The sequence below is a fragment of the Opisthocomus hoazin genome, chromosome 22 (assembly GCF_030867145.1).
Source record: "Opisthocomus hoazin isolate bOpiHoa1 chromosome 22, bOpiHoa1.hap1, whole genome shotgun sequence".
In the NCBI taxonomy this organism is placed as follows: domain Eukaryota; kingdom Metazoa; phylum Chordata; class Aves; order Opisthocomiformes; family Opisthocomidae; genus Opisthocomus; species Opisthocomus hoazin.
The window spans coordinates 1,365,156-1,389,328 of NC_134435.1; the positions used below are offsets into that span (position 1 = coordinate 1,365,156).

At 59.6% G+C, this 24,173-nt stretch overlaps 1 protein-coding gene across 5 annotated transcripts in view; it reads right to left on the reverse strand.

Moving 5' to 3' along the window:
* Positions 1–24,173, reverse strand: part of ARHGAP26 (Rho GTPase activating protein 26) — a 141,164-nt gene that overhangs the window by 63,074 nt on the left and 53,917 nt on the right. For all 5 annotated transcript variants that reach the window (XM_075441398.1, XM_075441396.1, XM_075441397.1 and 2 more), the window contains exons 12-16: positions 15,209–15,245; positions 10,069–10,134; positions 8,694–8,768; positions 1,501–1,588; positions 335–393 (exon numbers count right to left, since the gene is read on the reverse strand). In XM_075441398.1, coding sequence (XP_075297513.1) covers positions 335–393; positions 1,501–1,588; positions 8,694–8,768; positions 10,069–10,134; positions 15,209–15,245 — 325 coding nt within the window. The remainder of the gene's footprint in view (positions 1–334; positions 394–1,500; positions 1,589–8,693; positions 8,769–10,068; positions 10,135–15,208; positions 15,246–24,173) is intronic.

Below are 24,173 nucleotides of genomic sequence, written 5' to 3' on the forward strand. Positions count from 1 at the left end.
CATCTGAACCACAAAGGTTCTCATCAAAACACCGTAGGCGTTGTTTGAACAACGGCCTCGCTCATTTTGGCAGACGATGGCCAAACTCAGACAGAGCTGCAGTGGGAGCCGCTGCCACCAGCCAGCTCTCCGCTCCCCCTGCGCCATCCGCCTTTCCTTTTCATCTCCTGAAGTCCCAGACAACAACATGGCCCTTGTCTCCCAGTTCTTATTCTGCTTTCCGGGACTTCAGGCCCAGGAGGCCGGTGGGGCGGCAGCGGGGCAGCGGCAGGCGCAGTCACCCGCGAGCCACGCTCCTCTTTCAGACCGGTGCCACGAACACCAGCACACTCACTCGCGGCTTTGATGAAGCTCCTTTGAAACTGGTACATCATGAGCGGCCCCGGAAGCATTCTGGAAGATAAAACGGCACCATGCACAAGAGTGAGCAACACGATCCACAGAAATCAAGCTTTGCCCTTGCCATAAATTCAGCTCCACTTTCAGAAGTGCAGAATTAAGCAATGGCAACTCTAATTAACACCCCCCCATCGGAAGGAGTAAGATCCACTGCAGCATCTTTGATTTATTCTTCCTCCGTTTTCTGCACCACACTGAATTCATTTTTAATTTTAGCATTCCTTCAGCAACACAGAGTTTCAGTACATTAGTAAGCGCATGATTTCCAAGTAAGTTTAAAAATAAATTCAAAAGAGAAGCCAGCCTAGCCATAAAACTTTAACAGTCACCGTTCCCACTGAGCTCCCCATTCTCCCCTCCCACTTCCACGTCCCTTCCATGGGACGTCCTGGTGCTGCCGACATTCTTCCTTGCTTTGCAAACAGTTCAAACTCTGGAGCAAAGGCTGCCAATCGTGCAAAATTACGTTGTGTTTTGTGATTTTCTAGGCTGAGATCCACCGAGCTAATTACACTCATCACCCTAATTGGATTTAGCCTCTCGTGCTCTCCCTCTCTCTCCCTCCCAAGTAACAGCCAGCGCACAGCAGAGCAGCAGCCGCCGTCGCGACAGGCAGAGGCAGGCTGTGGATGCCGACTGCTGCCGACGAGCTCACCCTTCGGGGAGGTTCCCCACGGCCTCACCTCGCAGGCAGAAATTCTCACTACGACCACGCTCAGCGCCCGGTTCCGACCAAGCACGACAGCCACAGCCCTGGGAGGAGCACTGCGCTCACCTTCTGCCACGTGCTTGTTAGGTGGAAGCCCACCAGGAAAAGCTTGGGGAAACGCTTAAGTCGGGCAGGAGACGCAAGGATGAGCTTTTAAAATCGTGTTTGTACGCTACGCGCATCTGTCAGAGCTGATCGTGCTCCCCAGCTCCTGCCGAACCAGGCTGGAGGGTCGAGGGAAAAGGCAGAATAAATTCTCGAAGAGCAGTTTCTTCCCGGTTTCTGTTAAGGCGCTGTGAGCGTGACGGATCCCCCACAGCGGGCAGTAACGCCCCAGAGCATCCCCGCACCCGTCCCGGAGCCGCGGGACGGACGAGGCTTTTCTGCCTCACCTCAGGTACGTTTTCAGCGCGCTAGTAATGGTCTTGATCTCCCACTCTGCACAGATCTCTGTTTCTGTTTCCGTGGCTGTTTTGGGATCTAAGGAAAAAGACAAAAAAGAAAAAAGTGACCCAAAATGAAGCTAATACCGGCTCACACCAGCTCAGCTGCATGGGCAGCCCGTCCCAGGGTGTCTGCTACCCCCAGCCCCGTGCCCACAAGCCGACCCCCAGCAGACCCTTCCGCAGGGAAGCGGAGGTCGTGACGTGAGATGGGCCACGCTCGCTCGCATGACGAGAAAAAGAAAAGGAAAACATTAACCACGAGCAATGAGATTGGCAGTTTGACTCCCAGCGCGACGTCACGCGGGGCGCAGGAGACCGGTGTTCAGCGACAGCGGTGACAGAGCAGGGCACGAACGCGACGCGTGGACCCCAACAAACGGAGCCCCCCCAGCTCTCAGCAGAAAACCCCGGCCCCGAGCAGGCTGCCAGGCACTACCACAGCCCACGTGAACGCGCGGGCATGGCCTCTGCCGTGGGGAAACCCAGCCCCACGGCTCGTAACCGCGCTCTCGGGGCTCGTGCCGAGGGGGTTCGGCACCCCGGCAGCGCCCACCCTTGCCCCCACCCCATCTCTGCCCGGGCCTTCACAGCACCGGCTCACAGGTCCCACGGAACCGTGGAGCTGCCCTCTCACCCTGCAGTTTCCAGCTCTGCGCAGGGCGAGTGTCTGGGGCCATGAAGCCTCCGAGCTTTTATTGTCCAATACTGCAGCGTGCTTCCCTCCATCTCCTCTGGGGCCTTCCCTTCCTTTCTGCATTTTTCCTCTCCTACCTTTCCTTTTGAAAATTCCTTTACAGACACCCAAGCAGGGTGCGGCTGGTCCGGCCGGTGCCACCAGCCGGCTCCGCAGCAGCCGCCCGTCCTTCCCCAGGCAGACCCCCGCCAGCAAGCCGTGCTCGCAGGGACCCCCAGCTCCCCGCTTCCCCCTGCCTGCCGCACACCACCGGCCCAGGGCAGGAAGCCAGACGTGTTTGCACAAGTGAGATCAAGAAGGTGTTATTTTTACAGATTTCCATGAAAGCACCTTCACGTTTTGACAACCGCAGAGCGCTCGGGAAGCAGGGACCGCTCGCTCTTCGGTGCCTCCACCCGCGCCAGGACCCCGCTGCCACGGGGCCGGAGCTGAGCCGGCCACGCCAGGGGGGCTCCTCGGTGACCGCTGAGCAGCCACCGACGCGGATGGCATTGAGTTCGGGATCTTTGCTGACAGTTACAGCCAGTCAACTCGAAAGCTGCCACCAGCTCGGCATTGAGTGGCCCGGCTGTGGATACCTCACGCACAGCGCCGAGGACCGAGCCTGAAGACAGCGACTCCTCCATGCCCCATCACGCTGGGGAGCAGGGCACGAAGGTGCCCCGTCCGCAGGCGCAAGCAGACTGTTCCTCTCCTGCCTGGTTGCTGTTCCATGAACGCTCTTTGCTGCCTCGGTCCCGGCATCTCTCAGCCGCTCCGGAGCTGGAGGCTGTGACTGCACCAAGCTCCGGGTGAGCAGGACCTGGAAACACGACAGGGACCCTGCTCCCACCCAGATCCCTGGGAAATCTCCGCGGGGACCTGGGGAGACACGGCCGGGGGTCCTTCCAGCAACGCGGACGTGCCCGGCGTCCCTGGAGGGCCGGAGCAGGCGCAGAGCAGCACTCGCCGCGACCAAGGCCAAGCCTGACGCCAGCCACGGCTGCCGACGCCATCTGGTCGCACGGACTCAGCTCGGCGGGTATCTGCTCTCCACAGACACCCATCCTGCGCTTCTGAATTTTAAAGCAATAGGTAAGCATAGTGTAATTTCAAAACTAATTAAAAGAATTCACTGAATAGGAGTTAGGCTTTCCCTTAGGGCAAAGCGTTTATTTTAATCAAAAAAAACACATCAAGAGGAGCACTTGAGAAAGTAAAGATTTAAGAAATGTATATTCACGCAAAGTCACCTGTGTCTCACAGCAATCACGCCAACCAACACCACCCTTCCTCATCGACGCCAAGGCAACTTCCTCCTGCACTGCCTTTTCAATCGGGCCGTTCTGACAGACTGAAGATCAGCTTGGCATGGTAAAGAAACCAAGACCAAGCCCAAACCCCCCACCTTTCAGAAAAAACCCTGATTAATAGCATGGCCTTCGCTGAGGCTGCACGACCAACCCAAGACTGGATGGCTTTGCAAAAGCACCTCCAGGAGCTCACAGCACGACTCGTGAAGCGCTAGGAGCAACTCCGGTCTCGTGAAAAGGCTCGGCGCCGATAAGCAGTTCCCCTTGACCTTCAGATTTCCGAGTCTGCAAACAGCCAGCTCTGCGGGTTACAGACGCAGCATCTGCGTCCCCCTGGGGGCAGAGACGCTGCCGCCAGCACCGCAGCCACCCCCCATCTCTGCACAAGGACGCATCCCCGCATGCCCCGCTGTTAATGTGACACCCACCCCGCGGAAGCACCCCCAGCACAAACTCCCTATCAGCCCTGGCGCTGCTCACTGCTGCCACTGACCAAGCCGGCGTCTCCCAGCAGACAGGGACAGGCCGAGGTGACAGACCGCCGTCCCCACGCCCGTCAGCCCAGCAGTGACTGCAGGGCCACCCTGCTCACCCCGGGACGCTGCCGGCCGCCGCAGCATCGCCCCCGAGCCCCAGCTCCCGCGCGGTCACAAAGGCCGCAGCGGACCGCGCTCGCCGGCTCTCCCCGGGCAGCGAGACCACAGGGGGTGACCGCTGACCGCCTCGTACAGGGGACGTCTGGGCAAAGAGAAGGGAGCTGTAGCACCCCAGGTCTAAACCAAGAAGAAATCAGAATGCGCTTGTTTCTGGCAGGATCTACACAGAAATTCAAGGGTGGGAGGAATCCATTCCCATAAAATTAGTTTTGCTGGGTTGTTTTCTCCCTGGAGGCAAACAGCAGCGGAGGGGACAGGGGCCCCGTTCACCTCCGCGCCTTCATCCCCGCAGCCCCAGTGACGGGACGGGTGCCGTGGGGCAGGGACGGGGCTGCCCGCAGCACGCAGCGCGGCGGGCAGCCCAGGCCCACCAGACAGCCCCGAGCCCACGGCCGTGGCAGCATCGGGGCAGGACACCCGCGTGCAACGCCGGGGACGCTGCCGAGGCTGCCACACAGCCACCCCGCGAAGCCCTTTCTAAGGAACCTCTCCAGCTGCATGCTGGGGCTGGAGCAAGCCATGGGACAGCTGCTTTCGAGTCCTCCAGAGCAAGGGGAACGCCTGGGGCACCACCTCATCACCCAGCCGTGATCCTCACCCGTGCCCGGGTGGCTCGAGAGATTTCCAGCACAGCCACAGCGCACAGACATCCCAGCAGCGAGGGGCCGCGGGAAGCCCCGCTCACCGGCCCTCCTGGCTCCCGCTGGGCAGGAGCAAGGAGAGCAGAGCAGGCGCTGCAACCCTCCACTCCTCTCGGTGCCAGGTTCCAGCAGCGGATCTGAATATTAGGGGACCTCAGAAATGCCTCTAAATATCTGCAGGGTGGGGGTCAGGAGGATGGGGCCAGACTCTTCCCAGTGGTGCCCAGTGACAGGACAAGGGGCAACGGGCACAAACTGAAGCAGAGGAAGCTCCAGCTGAAGATGAGGAAGAACTTCTTCCCTCTGAGGGTGACGGAGCCCTGGCCCAGGCTGCCCAGGGAGGCTGTGGAGTCTCCTTCTCTGGAGATATTCCAGCCCCGCCTGGCCGCGGTGCTGTGCCCCCTGCTCTGGGTGACCCTGCTTGGGCAGGGGGTTGGGCTGGGTGACCCACAGAGGGCCCTGCCAACACCTGCCTTGCTGGGAGTCTGGGATTCTGTGATCTGACGGTACCACCACTGTCCTTCCACGATAAACCCCCTCACGGGAGCTCCGACTGACAAAGTTTGTTCATATTTGTTGGGTGTTGTCCCCGTTTTGATGGCGCAGGCCAGGGGCAGGCAGCTGGCTCTGCCACGGCCGGCCTGCCTCCCACGAGCCCTGCTTTGGACAAGGACAAGCGGCTCTGCCCAAGCCGGAGACCTCACCGCCCCTGCCCCGCGGGCAGCCTCTGCTCAGCAGCCGGCCGAGCGCAGAGCCGACCTCCTGCAGCGACGCCTCGTGCCGAAGGCCTTCCCGGCAGCGTCACCGACACCAGCCGCCGCTCAGGGAAACCCGATCTTTTTGCCATTTAAACTGTATGTGAATCAGCAGCGCTGCCCGCATTCATTTCTAAATATAAGGGAAAGCTGGAGTTGGAAGCACGCGTCGGCTCCTCCGTTCACGAGGGTCGGACCCGAACACGGGTGCTTGAGCAGAGCGGTGCCGCTACCGGCCGGACGTCAGAGCCTTGAGAACGGAGGGGGACTTGGCAACGGCCACGTTTCGGTCTGACATCGGACCCACAGGCAGCCTGAACGCTGGGGCTGTTGACGATGCTTTAACTGCCCGTGGGTCCGAGTCACGGCTTTGCGAAGCGGCCCGGCGATCGGCAGCACAGGAGATCCCTGCAGGGCGTCCCGCTGCCGGCACCCCCCGAGCGGCAGCCCCCGGCACGCGCTCCCCTCTGACGGGACCGACAGCTAACGAAGACGTGCCTGGACAAAGCAAAACCCCCGACAATATATCACCGCGTTATGAGACACGAGGTCGACAGCTGAGTCGCTGCGGAGATACTGGATGCTGGACGGTGTCCAGAACTCTGAGCCCCTCCCAGCTCCGCAGAGCTCTTCAACCAAGCCAGTTTTGCCATCTGTCGCAGCCCCGCCGCCTCGACCCAGCACCGACACAGCCCGAGACCGCCCTCGCGAGAAGCACACGGGATCCGGTGCCCTGCCCGCTCGCGAGATGAAGCCCCCCGGCACGAGGGGCACAAGCCGGGGACGCGTCAGACCTGCTGCGCCGTGGGGCACCCCGGGCCCAGCCTGCTCTCACCGGTGGGCAGCAACGCTCTTTAACCGAGGCTCTAACGCAGTCGTGCCAGGCGCGTGAGCCGTGGGACAGCGCTGGCTTATCTGCCAGGGTGGCTAGCAGGGCACGCTCACGTGCCCTGGAGCCCGTGCCAAGCTGCTGCTAATAGCAGAGCAAGAGTCAGCCACCAGCTCTCGAGACTGCAGCGAACTTTCCAAATGCCAGAGCAAAACCGGTGCGGAGAGGGCCCCTTGCGTCAGCCTCTGATTTAGAACCTTACCCTTCTGTTTCCTCATTATCCCCAGATTATCAATTTCGCATAGGTTAACGCTGACAACCGTAACAGCCACCATGGGCTTTGCTCAGTGAAGTTCTTAATGGTGGGAAAAGAACGGGGGATTGGAAGAGAAGAAGGAAAGACATTGAAAGTGAAACACAACAGATTAAAAATTTTAGCAAGGAGAAATACCCAGAGAAAGGAGCGCCAGCATTTTGTGAAGGGAAGGGAAAGGAAATCACGTTGCAAAGGAATGATCATTAGCAAATGGGAAGAGGAAGACGACCACAAATGTCGCTCATTTCCCCCAAGGAGCAGCAAACACCTTCATAAGGGCACTAACAAATTATTAAACACTTGCTTCCCCGTTATTACACCTATTTCACACGTGGTTTTGCCAAGTCCGAGAAGGATGAGCTGGGGCTGGCAGCGCGGAGCTGCCGCTGCTCCAACCCAAAGCGTGTGTTTTCTCAGAAAGGTTCCCCAAACGTCCGTCTCCTGCGTGCCTGGACAGACAGACTGCCGCAGGGCTGCAGCGGGGGGGGTGGAATGCCGCCTGCTAGTTCAGGGTCTGCTCAGTGGCCCCCAGGCACAGCCAACCTCAGCACCAGCCTGGACCAAGGGCACAGCGAGCACAGGAGGTTGTGCTGGAGCAGCCAAGGCCTGGGAAGGCAGCGAAAAGACCAAGGAGGGGAGCGGCTCACACTGCTTTTTGGGTCAGGTATGACTTACAAATATCTGCAGGGTGGGTGTCAGGAGGATGGGGCCAAGCTCTTTCCAGTGGTGCCCAGTGACAGGACAAGGGGCAATGAGCACAAACTGAGGCACAGGAAGTTCCGTCTGAACATGAGGAAGAACTTCTTCCCTCTGAGGGTGACGGAGCCCTGGCACAGGCTGCCCAGGGAGGCTGTGGAGTCTCCTCCTCTGGAGATATTCAAGACCCGCCTGGACAAGATCCTGTGCAGCCTGCTGTGGGTGACCCTGCTTGGGCAGGAGGGTTGGACTGGATGACCCACAGAGGTCCCTTCCAACCCCTACTATTCTGTGATTCTGTGATTCTGTGACCCCTGGGCTGCAGCTGATGCAGCAGCCGGGCTCGGAGCCAGGCTACAGGCTCTCCAGCGCAGACCAAGCAGCGCGACCCAGCACAGGGCTTTGCATGGCTATGGGTGACAGAAACCCAACACCACCGACAAGGCACCGCTGCAGGAGAAGTCACCTGTAGCAGCCCTAGACCTGCCCCGCACCAGGAACAGCTCCCAGGCCACCCACAGTCACAAGACCTGTTTGCTCCCACACGTTTCGGTGACCGGATCAGGGAATGCTGGATCCAGGCACAACGGCACTTGCAGCAAACCCCACAGCCTCTCTCCTGCCATCAGCTCAGAGGTGGGAGAGGTTTCTGAGGGCTGCTGGGCAGCCGCAGGGTGGCTGCACCGGGCGGTCAGTGCTCAGAGGACCCCACCGTGTCAGCACCATGCCCTGCCGCGCTGTGACGCGACGCCTTCGCTCCCCCCGAGCACCTGGAACCGCAGGACCCGACGCCTCAGGCGCGGGGAGATGCACGCTGGGAAGGTCTGGGCAAGACCGTGTTAAAACAGGCACAAGAAGGTCCAAGGGGAAAGCAAGAAGAGCCACAGGCAGCATGCAACACACAAGGCAAAATAATTAAAAAGTATTCTGGGAACAACGTGGCAGGTATGAGATTAAAAACTAAAGCTTTCAGCTATTTCTTTGAACATTTTAGCTTGCACTGGAGAAGGCTGCCAAAACTCGTAGCAGCTGTGAGCAGGACACCAGTGACTGCATCAGAACACCTTTAAAAGCAATGCCCCGCCTGAGTCCGACCTCAGCACCCTGCCATGGAGCCTGGGGCTCACAGTCTCTGGTAGCATGTGGCCCTCAGAGCACATTCACCACCGCCAGGCACCCCAACAAGAGCCTCCACTGTCGCCTGGCAAGACTTCAAAGCAGCACAATCTACTTGCCTTTAACAAAATGCGAGATACTTACCCATTAATATACTCAACAGCTTTTGAACTCTCGAGTTTACTCCAACGATTCGGTAGAGTCCTTGCTCATTGATCCCTAGGAAAAAGAAAAAAGCTTATTAGAAGAACGTCAAACGAGCTACTGACGTTTCTTTCATTTCTTTGGCTTCTCTAGCAGCAAAAATAATTAAACCCTCTTACCAACTACTTACAAAATTACAGAAGAGGGTAAAGTTTGGTTTTGATGTCAGAGCTTTCATGTATTGATTAAAAGTATTACCCCCAATTAGCTCAGTAATAAAAGATCCAAGGACATCTTTCCACCGCACCACTATCGGCGAGGGAGTATGGCTGCACCACGAAGGGTCTGCACTTCACATCAGCACAAGGGCAGGTCTGGAAAACTTCACTGTGCCAAATTCTTCAGGCTGAGGTTGGAGCCTTTCGCACGTGCTTCATGCAGGGCAGAAGACCCACCAAGCGACTTGCTTGGGCAGAGAGCAGCCAGGGACACGGCGCAGCCCCTTGCCAGGCTGCCTGCGCTGCACCTCCCCGGCTGGAGCACGCTGCGCCGTCCCCAGGAACCGCACCCGCCTTGTTCGGTCTCGTCTACCTCTTTGGTTCCTTTTTTCTATTTATTGGCTCCCATATGGCTTTTAAGCCGTGGCCTGGCTGTTACAGAGGGCTGTGGCTAGCATGAGGAGCTCCAGGTATTCCCCCTCTGCGGGACGCTGCAGCAGCCCAGCAGCTCCCAGGTGTTCCTTTGCTCTCCACAGCGGTTCCTGCACTGCTGCCCACGTTACAGGGGAACACGCTGCATCTGAACAGCCCACAACATCTTACGTCGCTGCTGGGCAGGAAGAAGCCCCCAGTGAAAGAACCACAGCCAGGTCAGAGCCCTGCCCAGCCCAACGCGTCCCGTGGCCTCCTCCTTACCCAGCGCAGGCAACGGCGCGCTCAGAAACGAGCTGCAAACGGGACCCGCGCTTGCCGGCGAGGGGCTCGGCTGCTCACCCGGCAGCTCCTCTGCACGCAAACGGGCTCCGCAAGAGACGTCGGGGCAGGACTGCAACGCCCGCCTGCCTGTTCTCCCGCGTGCGAGGAAGCGCCTTGCCCCGGTACCGCACCGAGGGATCTCCAGTGAAGCCCCCAGCTTCGGTCCCGTCCCTCACCTTGCACACCCCGTGCTAACTCGGCCCCTGCCAACCCCGGCCCCAGGGCAAACGCACGCCTCAGCCAAGGCAGCCGCGCGCGCCTGCTGTGGGGTTGTCTGATGTGGGTCTCCGAGGGTCAACGAATCCTTGCGGGTTCGTGAAAGGAGCAGGTAGGCAACTGCTCCGCTACCAAGAGCTGCAAGGCCGTCCCCCAAAACCAGACCACCTGGCGAGCGGCTCTACCTCGTGTTTCGACAGCGTGTATGCATCTCTTGATAATGCTGAAGCCGATGTTATCCAACTGGGCAGCTGGAAGGGAAGAGCAGAGAGAAGCGATGAGCACCTCGCCGAGGGGCGGCTCCGCGCTCAGCGCAGCGCTCGGCCCGCAGCCGTCGCTGGCGCTCGCAGCAGCCCCGCACCCCTGCTAAGCGAGGCGGGGAGGAAGGGGAAGGAGACAAATTAGGTGTTCACAGCAGAAAGGCACAAGCACGGCGTAGCCCAGGCGAGCGCAGAACACTCATCCGTCACTCCAGCCTCCGCATCCCCCGAAGTGGCACCTCCCACGCCTGCCGAGCCGCAGGGCCCCGGGCTCCGCCGGAGATTTACGCCTGCAGCTGGTCAAAACACTAATTTAGGATGAAGGTGATATAACCCGAAGAGACCTTTGTCTTTGACAACAGGCTGCTTGGAAAAAAAAGGGAGTCATCTAGGACACAATAAATCCTTGCAAACGGCGCACAAGGCAGCTGGCTTGCCGAGTCCCAGGTAATTCCTGTAAATCTTTTCAGCTCTCCACCCAGCCAACCCAGCCATCTCTGTGCTGGAGAGCTGCCTTCATCTCCAGGCCACCTCCACCGCCCCGCGTCCCTGGGGTATGGCACCGACGTCCCTGCCTTTGCTGGGGACAGCGGGGGGGGCTTCAGCGCCTTGGGTCTCTTCTTGGGGCCTCCGAGGCGGTTCCGTGCAGAGGCAGGATTTTCACGGACAGGCCAGAGCAACGAAAAGTGACCAAAAAAGAATGGGGAAAGAAACCAGTGGAGGAGAGAAGCAAGAGATAACTGTGAAGGAAAACGGAGTAAAGAAAGCAAAAGGAAGGTGAAAGCGTGGCAGCACAACCATCACACACAGAGGAGGCTGCTGACGACACGCGGCGGCGGAACAGCAACAGGGATGGGGAGACGGGAAGCAATGTCGGGTCCGACCTCTGCCCGAAGCATCTCCTGTGCCCAGCGGGAGGGGACCCGTCCCTGGGCAGCCAGCGGTGACGCACCCTGCCTGCACCCCGCCTGCACCCCGCTCCGGGCAGGCACTCCTGCTCTGCCGGCGATGCAGCAGCCTGGGTAAACAGCATTCCCATGAACACTGCACGCTGCACGCCATCCCCCCTCACTCGAGGCAGACGCGCACCGTTGAACAGCCCCCTCTCTTCTTAGCACAAATGGAATATTTATTTGGTGCAAATCAGGATGTCCTGAAGGCAGCTGACTCTGCCTGAGAGCAAGATCCGTGCTAATGGAATGTAAAAAGCAATTAACTCATGCCGTTGCAGGTTTTCACGTTTAATTTCAAGGAATTACTAATACGCAGATCCAAATACCTGCTGGAAGAATTTACCCCTTAGTCAGCTTTCCACCGCCGCGTGGAAATCACTGCCTGCAGACAGCAATTTGTTGAGGAAGATTACTTCCTCCCTGCACAGAGGTTTGGGAAGCCTTTCACACGGCAGCAGCCCCACAGAGAGGGGTGCCCAAAGCCACGCCGGGCTCCGGGCTGGGATGAGCTCCGCGGGCAGAGGACGCGGGGAACGCAGCCCACCCACCTCCTTCGCCTGCCCTCAGCACGGCCCTCGAGCTGGGGGCTGCCTCGGCCCCGGCCGCCATCCGGAGCAGCATCCCCGGGGCTGGGGGACAGCCCCGACCCGCTCCGCTCCCCGGCTGCCGCGGGGAAGGTGCGGGATCTTCCCGGCGGCGCCCGGCAGAGGATCGTACGGCACAGCCGAGTGCTCCGAGATGCTGAACCCCTGACGGCAGGAAAGGCGCAGCATCACCTCACAAGGTGACTGACTGTACGTCTGCACACACCGGCGGCAACGCCATGCTGCAAGAGCCACAGAACTGCCCCTCATGGAGGGCAGGGATCGGGACCCAGGGCCGGCACTGCCCTCGCAGCAAGGCCCGTGCAGTTCCACTCCGCGTTGCCCCTGTCCGCATCACTGGTGTGACCAGAGAGTCCCTGCTGCTCCACGGCCAGCTGCCCCCGCCTCGCCCGGTGCAGCCCCTCACTAACCACTTGTTTGGAGCTCTCTGCCGGTGCTGTTTCTCGTGTGACGAATGGCACAAGAACCTGCAACAGCCAAACAGTAGAACGGCTCTATTATATTTTTCTGGGCAGGCAGGCTGAGGTGCCGAGCCAACGTAAGCACACAAGGACGCCGGTGCCATCGGCTGTGCAAGTTTCCAGAAGCTCCAGGGCCCTTTGCTGGGCACCTGTGGGGCTCCCCAGCACCGCTCCCAACCACGCTCCAAGCACGGATGCAGCATAAAATCAACGCACCATGGATCAGCGGGGCACAGCCCACCATCCCCCAGACCACCGACAAGCACCGGCATGAGGGTACCCGAGAAGAGGAAACCTCCGCGCAGAAACCCTTTTTGTGCACACAAACCCAGCTCAGCAGCCTTATCGGCCTCGGCCATAACCCCGATGTCTGGGTATCCCTGCCCGGGGCTGTCCGGCCAGCACAGCTCACCCTTTCAGGCTCTCTGCCACCCACCCAAAGTGCCAGCCCGTTCCGCAGAGCAGCAGCTCACTGAGACCCGCTCACCCCTGCTGCTCGGCACCGCTTCCTCCCGGCTCCCAGAGAAGATGAAGATCAACCACCTCGTGAGGCCGATGGCCATCTGGCCACGCAGCGGGATGTAAAACCCAAAAGCTCTGCAAAATTCGATAGCGGCCAAAAAGCAGACCTCACCGTAGCCCCGCGAGTCCCTTCCAGGCTCGCGTAAGTAGGGGCGGGGAGCGGAGGCAGACAGGTTTTCAGGGTCAAGAACTGCACCCGGACTCCGCTCAGTCATTGCACTCATTCCGAGCCCGTGTAGGCAGCTCCGGTACCAAGGGCTGCGTGGCAAAAAGCCAGTCCCTGGATCCATCTGAAGCGGGGCTGGCGAGGCCAGCAGCTCCCTACAGACGTGGTTTCAGTGAGGGTTAACGCAGAGTCGGGTGTCTGAGCGTCCCAGCGGCAGCCCCGGTCAGAGGCGTACGCGAAAATAACGGCCACCAGCCAGCTACGTCAGCAGCCTGCAGCCCAGCGTCCCAACGCGCTCCCCAAAGCCAGGGGATGAGGGTCTACAGAGCAGAAAAGCAGGATTGTCCCCATTTTTAAGACAGACCACCAAAATGGGAGAGGCATTAAAAGACAAGAAATTTTTGCCAAAGCCTCCTCGGCTGATTAAACCCCAGCTTCACGCTCCCCTGGTGAAGACGCGCGGGGGAAAACTTGGCATTTGGTGTTTTTGTCCAAGTCTCGCTACGCTGTGCCAAACGCTGAGCTGCTCCGAGAGGCAGGACCGACGCGTGGGCTGCAGCCACCACCAGCACCGCAACCAACCAACCGCCCCGGGCTGGAAGCCGACACGGGAGGCACCGGCGGGAGCTGCCGCCAGCCCGGGGACACGCGGGCCGTCTGCTCGCCGAGGCTGTGCCCAGTGCCCACGGGCAGAAGCCGGGGCACCGGGGCAGAAACCGCCCGGCAGCGCACAGCACCATCACCCAGACAGCCCCCACCTAGAGAGGCATTCAGGGGCCCCGACCTGGGATCCACGGCAAGCGCGGCAGCCAAGTTCTGGGCTTAGACCATACAAATAACCCCAGGGAAGCCACGGACACGTTTTACTTGAGCTCCTACCACCTCTCAAGGGCTGCTGTACTCCACAGGATGACTCCAGCGCCAGTCCCAGCCCCACGAGGATTTCTGGCTGCCAGCACGTAAGACGGGAAGGTCGCGGTTGGACAAGCGCTCCTTTCAGAAGCGGTAATTACTTCACCAATTACTTCACCAATCCTTCCTCCCACCCCCATCCCTAATGTTTTCCCTGCTTTTGCATCACCCCTCAACAAAGTTCAGAAAACGTGGGGTTTTTTAACATGTTTCTTGAGCCAAACCACCACGTGCTGTCCCGAGCCAGAGGCTGCGTGCAGGGAACACACCAAGTAGCAACCGTTCACGGCCAGGCTAGGACCGAACCGAGCAAGTCCTGCTGTCTGTACCTCAAAAACCTCATCTTGCCCCTCCGTACAACGGAGAGAAGATGGAGCTGCTCTGCAGACTTCACACCCAGCAGGGGCAGGGGCCACACGGCCCTTGGCGAGCGCGAGGCACAGCATCGCACTCTGCGAGGGTCACCTGGGTCGCAGAAAGCCAGGAGGAACAGGCACGGGGTCAGACGGACGGGCAGCTGACGGCAGGGAGGACCAACGGGAAGGGGGAGCCACGTCGGGGAGAGCAGAGGGGAGCAAGAGACTGTTCTGTGCGAGGGCTGGAAATGGGTGCGAGGAATATTATCTGCAAATTATACCTATTATTATGAGAAAAATGCTTCCACTCAAGATGAAAATGCCCCGTCTGAGGCAGCATAAAAATAAACTATTTACTGCCCGTCAACCTGGGCTAGGCTCCTGTGTGCCTGATGACTTTGGGGGGAGGAGGGAAGGGATCAGAGTTTCGAGTATTGCAATTATGGCAATTCAAACCTACTGGGAAACGGCTCAGTTAAGGGTTCTGAAACACAGGACATAAGAGCCAGGACCAGGTGCAACAGCTCCTCAGGGAAGAAAAACAAGAGCTTTCTTGACTCAAGTCTTTGATTGCCCAAACTACAATAAAAACAGCTTTTTTATTTTTAAGGGCTCTCATTGACAATCCTGATTAGGCAGGACCTCCTTGCTCTTTATATTTTTGGTCCAGCACCCCTTTGGAAAAGGCACATTCACCCTCCACATTCTGGTTCAGAAAGGAGAGCTGGCTGGCCCAAGAAGGCTCTGACAAGGGAGAGCAGTGGTCCCGAGGCACGCCAGCGTCCCCTGCTCCGCTGCTGCGGCCTGGGGACACCAGGCTGCGGGGCGGGCAGGAGGGGACCACCCCGCAGTGCCAAGGGAACAGCTTGGCACCGCTCTCCCAGGCCCCAGGTCCCACTGTCAAGTTTCTGCAACAGTTCCCCGCTGGGTGCCAGACCCAGCTCCTCGCTGGGGCCACCCTGCGGTCCCCACGCCGAGCCCGGTCACCCCACAGCCCGGTGCCACCGCCCCTCCTGCCGACCCACCAAAGCCTGCACACCACACAGCTCAGCCACCTTCTCAGGGCTCTGGCTTGAAAGGGAATACTTACTGCCTTCGCTTTGGTTGTCCTTGTTCGAGTTGTAGACCTGGAAAACACAAGAGGAAAGTCGTGTGAAGGCCCTGGGAAGGGACTGCTGACACGTCTGGTGTCACCCCAACTGGTGGCAGCTGTCGGGAGGACCTGCCTCGACCTCCCCCCGCAGCACGGTCCCCAAAGCCCACCACAGCCTCCTGCCTGCGAAACGCCAGGCTGCCGCAGCCCTGGAGCGGAGTCAAAAGCACAGCTGGGAGAGCTCTTGAAGAAGAGAAATCCAATGGGGTGGATGAGGTGAGAACAGAAACTGAAGGCGCTTTTGAACAAAGCAAGGTGGGCACTGCTGTCCCCCGAGCCCTCCTCACAGACGCGCGTGAAGGACATCGACCTGCGCAGCAGACAGCTCCCTTCGCACCCTGCAGGCACTACAGCAACACCCGGTAGGTGCAACTCGGGCAAGGAGCAGGAGCCACCCTCGCTCACAAGCACTCACTGTCGCTGAATGAAGGAGTCAGGCACGGATTCAGGGAGGACAAGAAATGCCGTGACTTCTGAGAGGACCCGATGGGGCCAGGCGACGCACCCAGCGGCACAGCCACGCTCTGAGCCTGCGCTGGGGCTTCAGCCCAGGACCCCGCTGCCTTCAAACGCCACTGCTCGTCCTCCTGTCCCAGTCACGGCTACAGCTCGGCTACTTTAGATTAAAGTGATGTTTCAGTGGATAGAATAAAAAGGGGAAAAACCATGGCAGAAGGCTTTAGTTAGAGTTTGAGGACAACTTAAAAGCCCAGCGCAATGAAAACTGCAGCTGTAAGATCAGCCTTCAGACAGGTCGCATTTCTCCAGCTCAAGAGAGTAACATGTTCTAAAATAACCCTTCGTCATCGCAGAGCCCCAGCAGAGCCCCACGCGTGCCGGCGCTGAGCCCGGCAGCACCCATCCAGGCAGGCCAGCCGGCCCGTGCGGGCTGCTGCCCCAAGCCGGCGGCGAGCACAGCCTTCCTCCGCCGGGAACAAAGCCGGGAGCCCCGCTCCCCCGGGAGCGAAGCGCAGGGAGCTGGTGGAATCACGTGCTGCCTCCAGAAATAGCGAGCGGGGAAGGAAAGCGTCCAAAGGCGATGTTGATAGCAACGCGCCAGGCAGCAACGGCCGACGCGGCCAAGGGCAGCGGGGAGGAGGAGCGGCTCTGGCCTGCACCGCGTTTCTCGACCTTTCCCACCGCAGGCTCCCAATTAATGACATTAAGACCCAGGACAGAGAGGCAGAAGCTGCCCCGGCTGTGAGGGTCTGGGTGCTTCCAGCGCTGTTGGATTCCCCCCGAGAACTCCAGCAGCAGCACAAGGCTGCAGAGCTGACAGCATGATGTCCCCAAAGGATCGGTGCCAGCAGCACACACTGCCGACCACAGCAGACAGAATCCCAGAATCCCAGCATGGCAGGGTTGGCAGGGACCTCTGTGGGTCACCCAGCCCAACCCCCCGCCCAAGCAGGGTCACCCAGAGCAGGGGGCACAGCACCGCGGCCAGGCGGGGCTGGAATATCTCCAGAGAAGGAGACTCCACAGCCTCCCTGGGCAGCCTGGGCCAGGGCTCCGGCACCCTCAGAGGGAAGAAGTTCTTCCTCGGGTTCAGCTGGAGCTTCCTCTGCTCCAGTTTGTGCCCGTTGCCCCTTGTCCTGTCGCTGGGCACCACTGAACAGAGTCTGGCCCCATCCTCCTGACACCTTGTCACCGTGCACACCTCGGGTGCCCCAACACCAGCCCAGCATCCCCGTTATCCACGCCAAACCCCCCCCCAAAGGCTGTGGGTCACACAGCACCTCCGCAGTGTCACCCTTCAGCCAATTCCATGGATGCCGGCCTCAGGGGTCCCCAAAACGCCGGCTATTCCTGCGCTCCCCTGCCCACCGCTGCCGTGCCGGGAGCCACCGCAGCTCCCCGGGCCCCTCTGCGCTGAGCTGACCGAGGGAACTCCGTCAGCGTTACAGAGTGAAACGAACCCGGGCATTTGTCTCCTGCAGGTTTATCTCTGACCCAGACCTGTCCCTCGATGCCACCCGCGGCACGGCCACAGCCAGCACCAGCCGGAGCACGGCAGGACGGCTTCCATCAGCTCTGCCAGCCCGGACACGCTCAGGGAAGCGCAAACCCAGCGGTGTAGGTCTGAGCAGAGACCGACCCTCCCGTGGTAATGCCCGCTCCTCCTGGCACGTTTCCCGAGGAGCCCCTTCCCTCTCCCCCTCCCTCCCAGAGCACCTACCTGTGCCAGGCAAGACAAAGCAGAGAGGTTTGTTTGCGGGAGAAAATCCTTCATCCCACATCTGGAAACTGGGGGATGATTCAGCAGCAAAACCAGCTGTAGTCAGCAAGTTAGTTTTCCTCCAGGAACAGTGTTGATATCAAGAAAATACAATAAGGGAGGAGAGGGAAGGAAACCAACAGCGGGCTCCTCCGCCAGCGGTGCCGCCTCGCAGCCCTGGCCATGACATCAGCCTTCTCTAACCAAGTTGTTCTCTCCATCTTGAGTCCCTGGGTGGAGGGCTCATCGCAGGGACCAGGGGCGCAGCTCGAGGCGGCTCTGGCTCGAAGGGGTGCAGACACACGGCCCTGCCTCGGGACCCCGTGCAGCCTGCCAACCCCCCCCCGCCACACAGGGTCAGGCCGTGGGCAGCAGAAGGGCGACGCGGCCCTCAGCACCGCGCTTGCCAGCCAGGTCCTACCCAAGGGGCCCACCCAGCCGGCGCCCTGCTTCGCCAGGGCTGCGGTCCCAGCCCGGCCACGGCCCTCGCCGAGCACACACCAGCTCCCGTGCTCGGGACGCCAAAATCTCTTCCAGTCCTTCTGGGCCCACCCAGGTTTCAGCCACTCGCTCTGGCACCCAGCGCTTCCCGGCACAGACTCGGCGCCTGCGCCCTTCTCCCTGCCCAGGCCTAACGCACCCATCCTGCGGCTCCAGTCCCGGTGCACAGCACCCCAGCTGCGGGGAAAACTGGGCCTGCCTGCATCTGCGCTCTGCCAGTTTGGTGACACGAAACAGTGCAGAGGTTGTTCATCATCAGAGACTGCTCTCTAAAAAGGGAGGACGGACAAGGAAACACAACATGCTCACGCCGTTAATTGCAAAGCGTGCGCACAGTGAAAAGGAAACTTCATGCAGAGGTCAACTGGGCAGCCATAAAACAAGGAGATGCTGTCAGCCTACATCCATCTTAATGAGGACCCAGCTTTTATCCGTTGTCAGCGCGTTAATCCATTAACGCCACCCGACAGCATCACGGTGTTAACCAAGCCCCAATTCTGTAACACCATTTCCTTTTCCAAGAAAAACATCACTTTTAAAAATAAACCCTTTTCCTATACCGCCTCAAGCCTTTTGAAGAGAGTGATTTTTCAGGATAAGAGAAAGTTTCCAAGTGTGACCTCTGCTGTGTCAGAGGTCCGAGAGCGAAGCTCCTCCGGCGCCAAGGGCCAGCATCTGCCCCGCTGCCAGCAACGCGCCCTGGGCGCAGCCGGCCCGGGCCCGCAGAGAGCCCGCAGGGGCTGGGCACGGCAAAGGTCGTTCCTGCCCAGCTTGGCTTTACAGATATTAATATTCCGCCCTTTCCAAAGTAGCTTTGATAATATGCAGGGCTTAAAGCACAAGGATGCATTTTAAGATGAAGCCTCGTACACAAGTCCGTCGGTCGATGGACCAACCTTCCTCCCTGCGAAAGGGTGCTGAATTTTACAGAGGTTCTTGCCGTTCATTATACCCAAGCCTCCATCGATTACTGACAAAAACAAAGTTACAGGCTGTTCAGACAGGGGCACGTTTCCACTGCACCATCCTCCCTGTGCCTCCACCACGCTTCTACGCTGTCAATTCATCTTCACAGCACTGCAGAAAATCATAAATCCGATCCTTTCTGCCAAGCCACGGAGGCACTCCCCCCGCACAGCGTGCTGCTGAGCCACCAACACCGGGGAACCAGCTCCGCAACCCAGTCCAGAACAGAAAAATCGGCATTTGGAAAAACTCAGCATGGCCAGGGAGAACTCCAGCGACGCCCATAGCTACTGGGTTGCTGGATCTGTGTTCAGGGCAGATCTGGGACACTCTCTGTACAGAGCCGCTCTTCCAGCGGGAGCTGTGAAGCCAGCCCCAATGCCGGGACCGGCCGGCAGCCCGAGCCCCCCGCTGCCCGCAGTCCTCAGGCAGAAGCTCCGCTCTGCAGATGCAGCCAGCATGGCCACCACGGCTGTTTCTCCTCCGCCACGTTCGAACCCGGCACAGGCAGCCGTCCCACCGCTGCCTGCCAGCCCGGCCGGGCCCCTGGCTGCAGGACTCTGCCCCGTTGGGCACAGGACCAAGGGCACGGCGAGCGTGAGCAGGGGGAACGCCTCGCTTGGTTGTGCAAAGGACTGCAATATTTCCCCCCGGGATTTGCACGGCGAAGGACAAACCGGTCATGAAATAGCTGCGTGATACCCATGGCAATGCCCTCCTGCCCGGGGCGGACGCACGGCACCGAGACCCGCGGCTGCGGCCACGTCTGTCCCGGGAGACGTGTCGGGAGGGACAGGCACCGGGCTGGGAGCACGTGGCCTCCACAGACCCCTCAGGGGCTGGGTGTGAAGAGTGAGGCAGGCGTACCTTCTGCCCCCTCCCCAAACCCTCTCCGGCCGAAGGGCTGCTGCGGGCCGCCTCGCCGCGGCACACGTGCACAGGGACAGCGTGGCCGCCCCTCGCAGGGGAACAGCACTGACCCGAGAGGTTCGCTGAGCAGAGGCGGTTCTGCAGGCGCGTGCGTCGCCCAGCACAGAGCCAGACGCTGACACGCCGTAACACACGTGTACCCGTGTGTGCACACGCATCACCTTCCTGTCGTTAACACGCTCTGGAGAAAACAGACCCAAACCCAGCAAGCTTCTCATGAAGCGAAAAGCGTCTCTCACCTCTCAGCGTTAGTCACTGGCGGAGGGTCGGAAATCGGAGAGCTGAAGCCTTCGCCGAGCGGCGCAGGGCCCGGTCCCACGCGCCGCGTGTGGGAGCGGGCTCAGCTCTGAGGCTCACGGAATCGGGGCCAGCGGCTAACCTGGAGACAAATCCTGACCCTGCAGCACTGCAAACCTTTGGACATCACGCTCTCACTAATTATTCCTATTTGACTGTACCTTCAGAGCCAAAACATCTCCACTAGGAAGTTTCAGAGTGATATGTATAGAAAAAAACGTATGTATTAACCTAGTGCAAAATTTGCAGACCTTGATGCCTTGAGTTTAGCGTTCTGAATTCATACCGCAGACGGTCAAATGCCCTGAACGAACCCAGAGGGCACCTGTTTCAGCGGAAGCTACTGCTGCCCAGTTCCTGCAGCATCACTGCTACTGGGAGGCTCAAAACAAGGCCCTGACGACCTAATATTGAAGCCAAGAACCACCCACTCCATCAGTTGTCGGAGTGGGTCAGTCTTCCAGCCTGATCCTACATAAATTGCACAGATGAGCACGCAAAGAGCAAACGGGTATGCGGGTTGTTTGGGATGAAACTGGATTGTGGGAAAAGGAAAGGAAAAGGAAGTAGCTGGGGTCTGGAAGGGGAACTGAGAAACGATGATGTTGAGTAACTTTCTGTTTACTTCCTCACTTCAGGGTTCACGTTGGCTGCCCACGGTGTCTATTAACCTCCAGAATAAATTAACTGTGCTTTCACACAGCAGTTGTATGTGTGCACAGATCCTTTAGATGAATACACTACATTTCATACACAAAGCAGCTGTTTAAAATTCAAAATGGGCCAACCTAAGCTGTGCCCTTGGAGGCTGTACAGTGTTCAGCACAGTTCTCAAAATCCTTCAGGTTCCAACACTGGCATAAAATTCTGCCCCAAATGGCTAAAATCTAGAGGGAAGACTTGTCTACCTCCTCAGAGGTGGGAGGTGGCAGCGGTCCACAGACAGCCTGAACGAGCAGCAGGGCCAGCAGTCCCGTCCCGCAGCCACAGACGGAGTGGTCGCCAGCGGAGGAGGAACCCCCCATCCCGACCACGTAGCCCACGCCCCAGCCTGGAAGATTCCACTTTATGCTCCTTTCACCAGAGCTGGGACCTACCGCTCAGTCCAGAATCTCCATGTAGACTGGAACTACTGTCAGAACGGGCCAGTCCTGCCAGATTTCCTCGGTCTCCCTGGAGGAGCGCGGTGCTTGCAAAGCCCTGAGCAATAGGAGGAAACGCTGCAGCGTTATGCAATTTCCTTGTGATTCATATTCAGAAATCCTCAAAACAACCACGAACCAGTTTTTCAACTTTCAGCTCAGAAGATGCACAAGCCAGAAGAGTATAAATAGAAATCACTCTACTCCCTCAGAACTGGTAGCCCAACTGGCTTGCCAGCCACCCCAGGACGGGCTGTGAAGGCACGAGCAGGAGGAGCACGGACATTTCACATGGGGGTTTTGCAATCTTTTTGGAAACAAAAAGGGAAAACGGGGTGAAAACCAGCATGCAGAGTGGAGTCCAGCCACCCGGACTGACTCCGATGGTGCCGGGCAGGGTGGTGTCTGCAGCACCCTGAAGCTGCAAAGCAGCCGCTGCACCAGGGCTCGCTCAGCCCAGCAGCGACAGCCACACGCTGGGACTCCTGCAGGTCCCCTTTCCCACCCCTCCAGCTGCCCCACACGAGCGGGACAGCAGAAAACCCACTCGGAACAAGTCTTTTCTCTTGACATCTTTCTCACTTGGACACCAATGACGCGCCTGATCACCTCCCCGCAGTCCTCGTCCCCTTCAGAGCCCAACAGACACTGAAACGCATCAAGATCAGCCCTGGGGAGCTCGCTTCCAGTCCCACACAAAGCACTGGCGGCCCAAGAGGCAGCAGCCACCGAGGGAAGGGCTTGTGAAAACCACCCCGCGGTGCCTGGACACCAGTGCCTTCAGGACGCGGCTGCAGCGTGCCCAGGTGCCCCACGGAGCAGGCCAGGGACCGTGAACTCCTGCACTCACTTCAGGCTTTGGCAGCACACAAACCCCCCCCCCGTGACGAACTGCAGCACAGGCGCTGGCAGCGACGACCAACAGGCTTGGCACGGAGATCCTGGGTAACCCCAAGCGATTCCAACCGAGAAAAACTGCCACGAATTACTGAGCACGTTCAGTTTAAAAGATAATATGGCATTATTTTGTTTCCACTATTACCGCCAAATACCCCATTATTTCCACAGCAATTCAAGAGAAAAAGTGGAAAAAAACCGCATTTTTAAGCCTAATTTTAGCGTAGTCAAGCGGCACGTTTTCTCTGACTGCGAAGGCTGCAAGGAGTTCCCTCCTCACTTCCCCAGGCTGCTGTCGGACGCAGGCGCGTTCACGAGCTTCTGCAAAAGGCCAGTCTGTGGATCGCCCGCCGCTCCCGGCCAGGCACCTTCGCGCTCACTTCTCTTTCCATGTGGCTCCTGCTGCATCTCTGTCTTCTCCATGTGATTGCTAGAACTGGCCTTCACGAAGACAGGCAGCCTCGGCCCTCCCTAACGCCCCTCACTCGGTCAGGGCTACGAGGATGAGGAGGCGACTGGAGCATCTCTCCTACGAGGAGAGGCTGAGGGAGCTGGGCTTGTTCAGCCTGGAGAAGAGAAGGCTGAGAGGGGACCTTAGAAATGCCTCTAAATATCTGCAGGGTGGGGGTCAGGAGGACGGGGCCAGACTCTTTCCAGTGGTGCCCAGCGACAGGACAAGGGGCAACGGGCACAAACTGGAGCAGAGGAAGCTCCAGCTGAAGATGAGGAAGAACTTCTTCCCTCTGAGGGTGCCGGAGCCCTGGCCCAGGCTGCCCAGGGAGGTTGTGGAGTCTCCTTCTCTGGAGATATTCCAGCCCCGCCTGGCCGCGGTGCTGTGCCCCCTGCTCTGGGTGACCCTGCTTGGGCAGGGGGTTGGGCTGGGGGACCCACAGAGGTCCCTGCCAACCCCACCATGCCGTGATTCTGTGATCACACCGATCACGAGCACCTTTCCCTTGGCAGCGATGTCAGAGAAGCTGGCTCCTCTGCTTTGCTTCCCCGTCCCGCGGGAGGAGCGACGGGAGCAGGCGATGCCCTGCGGACAGACGGCAGCTGCCCCCCGGTGAGCGCTGCCCTTGCCGGGAACCCTCCGTGCGTGGTTTGGCTGCTCTCGCTGTCACAGCGATGCTCCTCACGCGCCGTCCCGCTCGCCCTCGCGCAGGCGGGCAGGGATGGGGGCAGGCGCGGGAGCCGGCGTGTCACGGGGGGTCGGGGTGCCCCTGCTCCGCGCCGTGGGCAGCAGCACGGCGCCGGTGTCACAGCCGGCCTCGGCGCGTCGAACACCACCCCGCAGCCGAAGGGACCGTCCCACCCTCGGCACGCTGACGGCCACGCTCTCCCACTGCCACTAGCAAAGCCAGCCCCAGCACCGACGCAGCTGCACAGCGAGCCTGACCCCGCTGGAAATTCATCCAGCAAGCCAGCTGTTAGCAGGATTGTTTCTTGACAGTCTGCAGCCAGATCAGGTTCACGGCGTGGGCACAGAAACATGTGCTCCAGCACCAGAGACGCAGAGAATGAACCCTGCGTAGGCTCCCCACTTCCCACAGCCGCCCAGACGCGGATCACAGCGTCCGTGGAAGCAAACCCGCAGCCAGCGCCAGCCTCGGACACAGAGCACCTCTCCAACCCCCACCATGAGGCCCCAAACCCGCCTGCTGTCACCCAGAGCCGTGCGCCATCGGGTGCGACACCACGGCACCCCAGAACGGCAGGGACTGCTCGCTCGGGTGCAGGTTCCCAGCCCCGTCTCCACGGAGAACTGTCTCCCATGGTGGGCATAGGAACAGAATCACCGAATGTTCAGGGTTGGAAGGGACCTCTGTGGGTCACCCAGCCCAGCCCCCTGCCCAAGCAGGGTCACCCAGAGCAGGGGGCACAGCACCGCGGCCAGGCGGGGCTGGAATATCTCCAGAGAAGGAGACTCCACAGCCTCCCTGGGCAGCCTGGG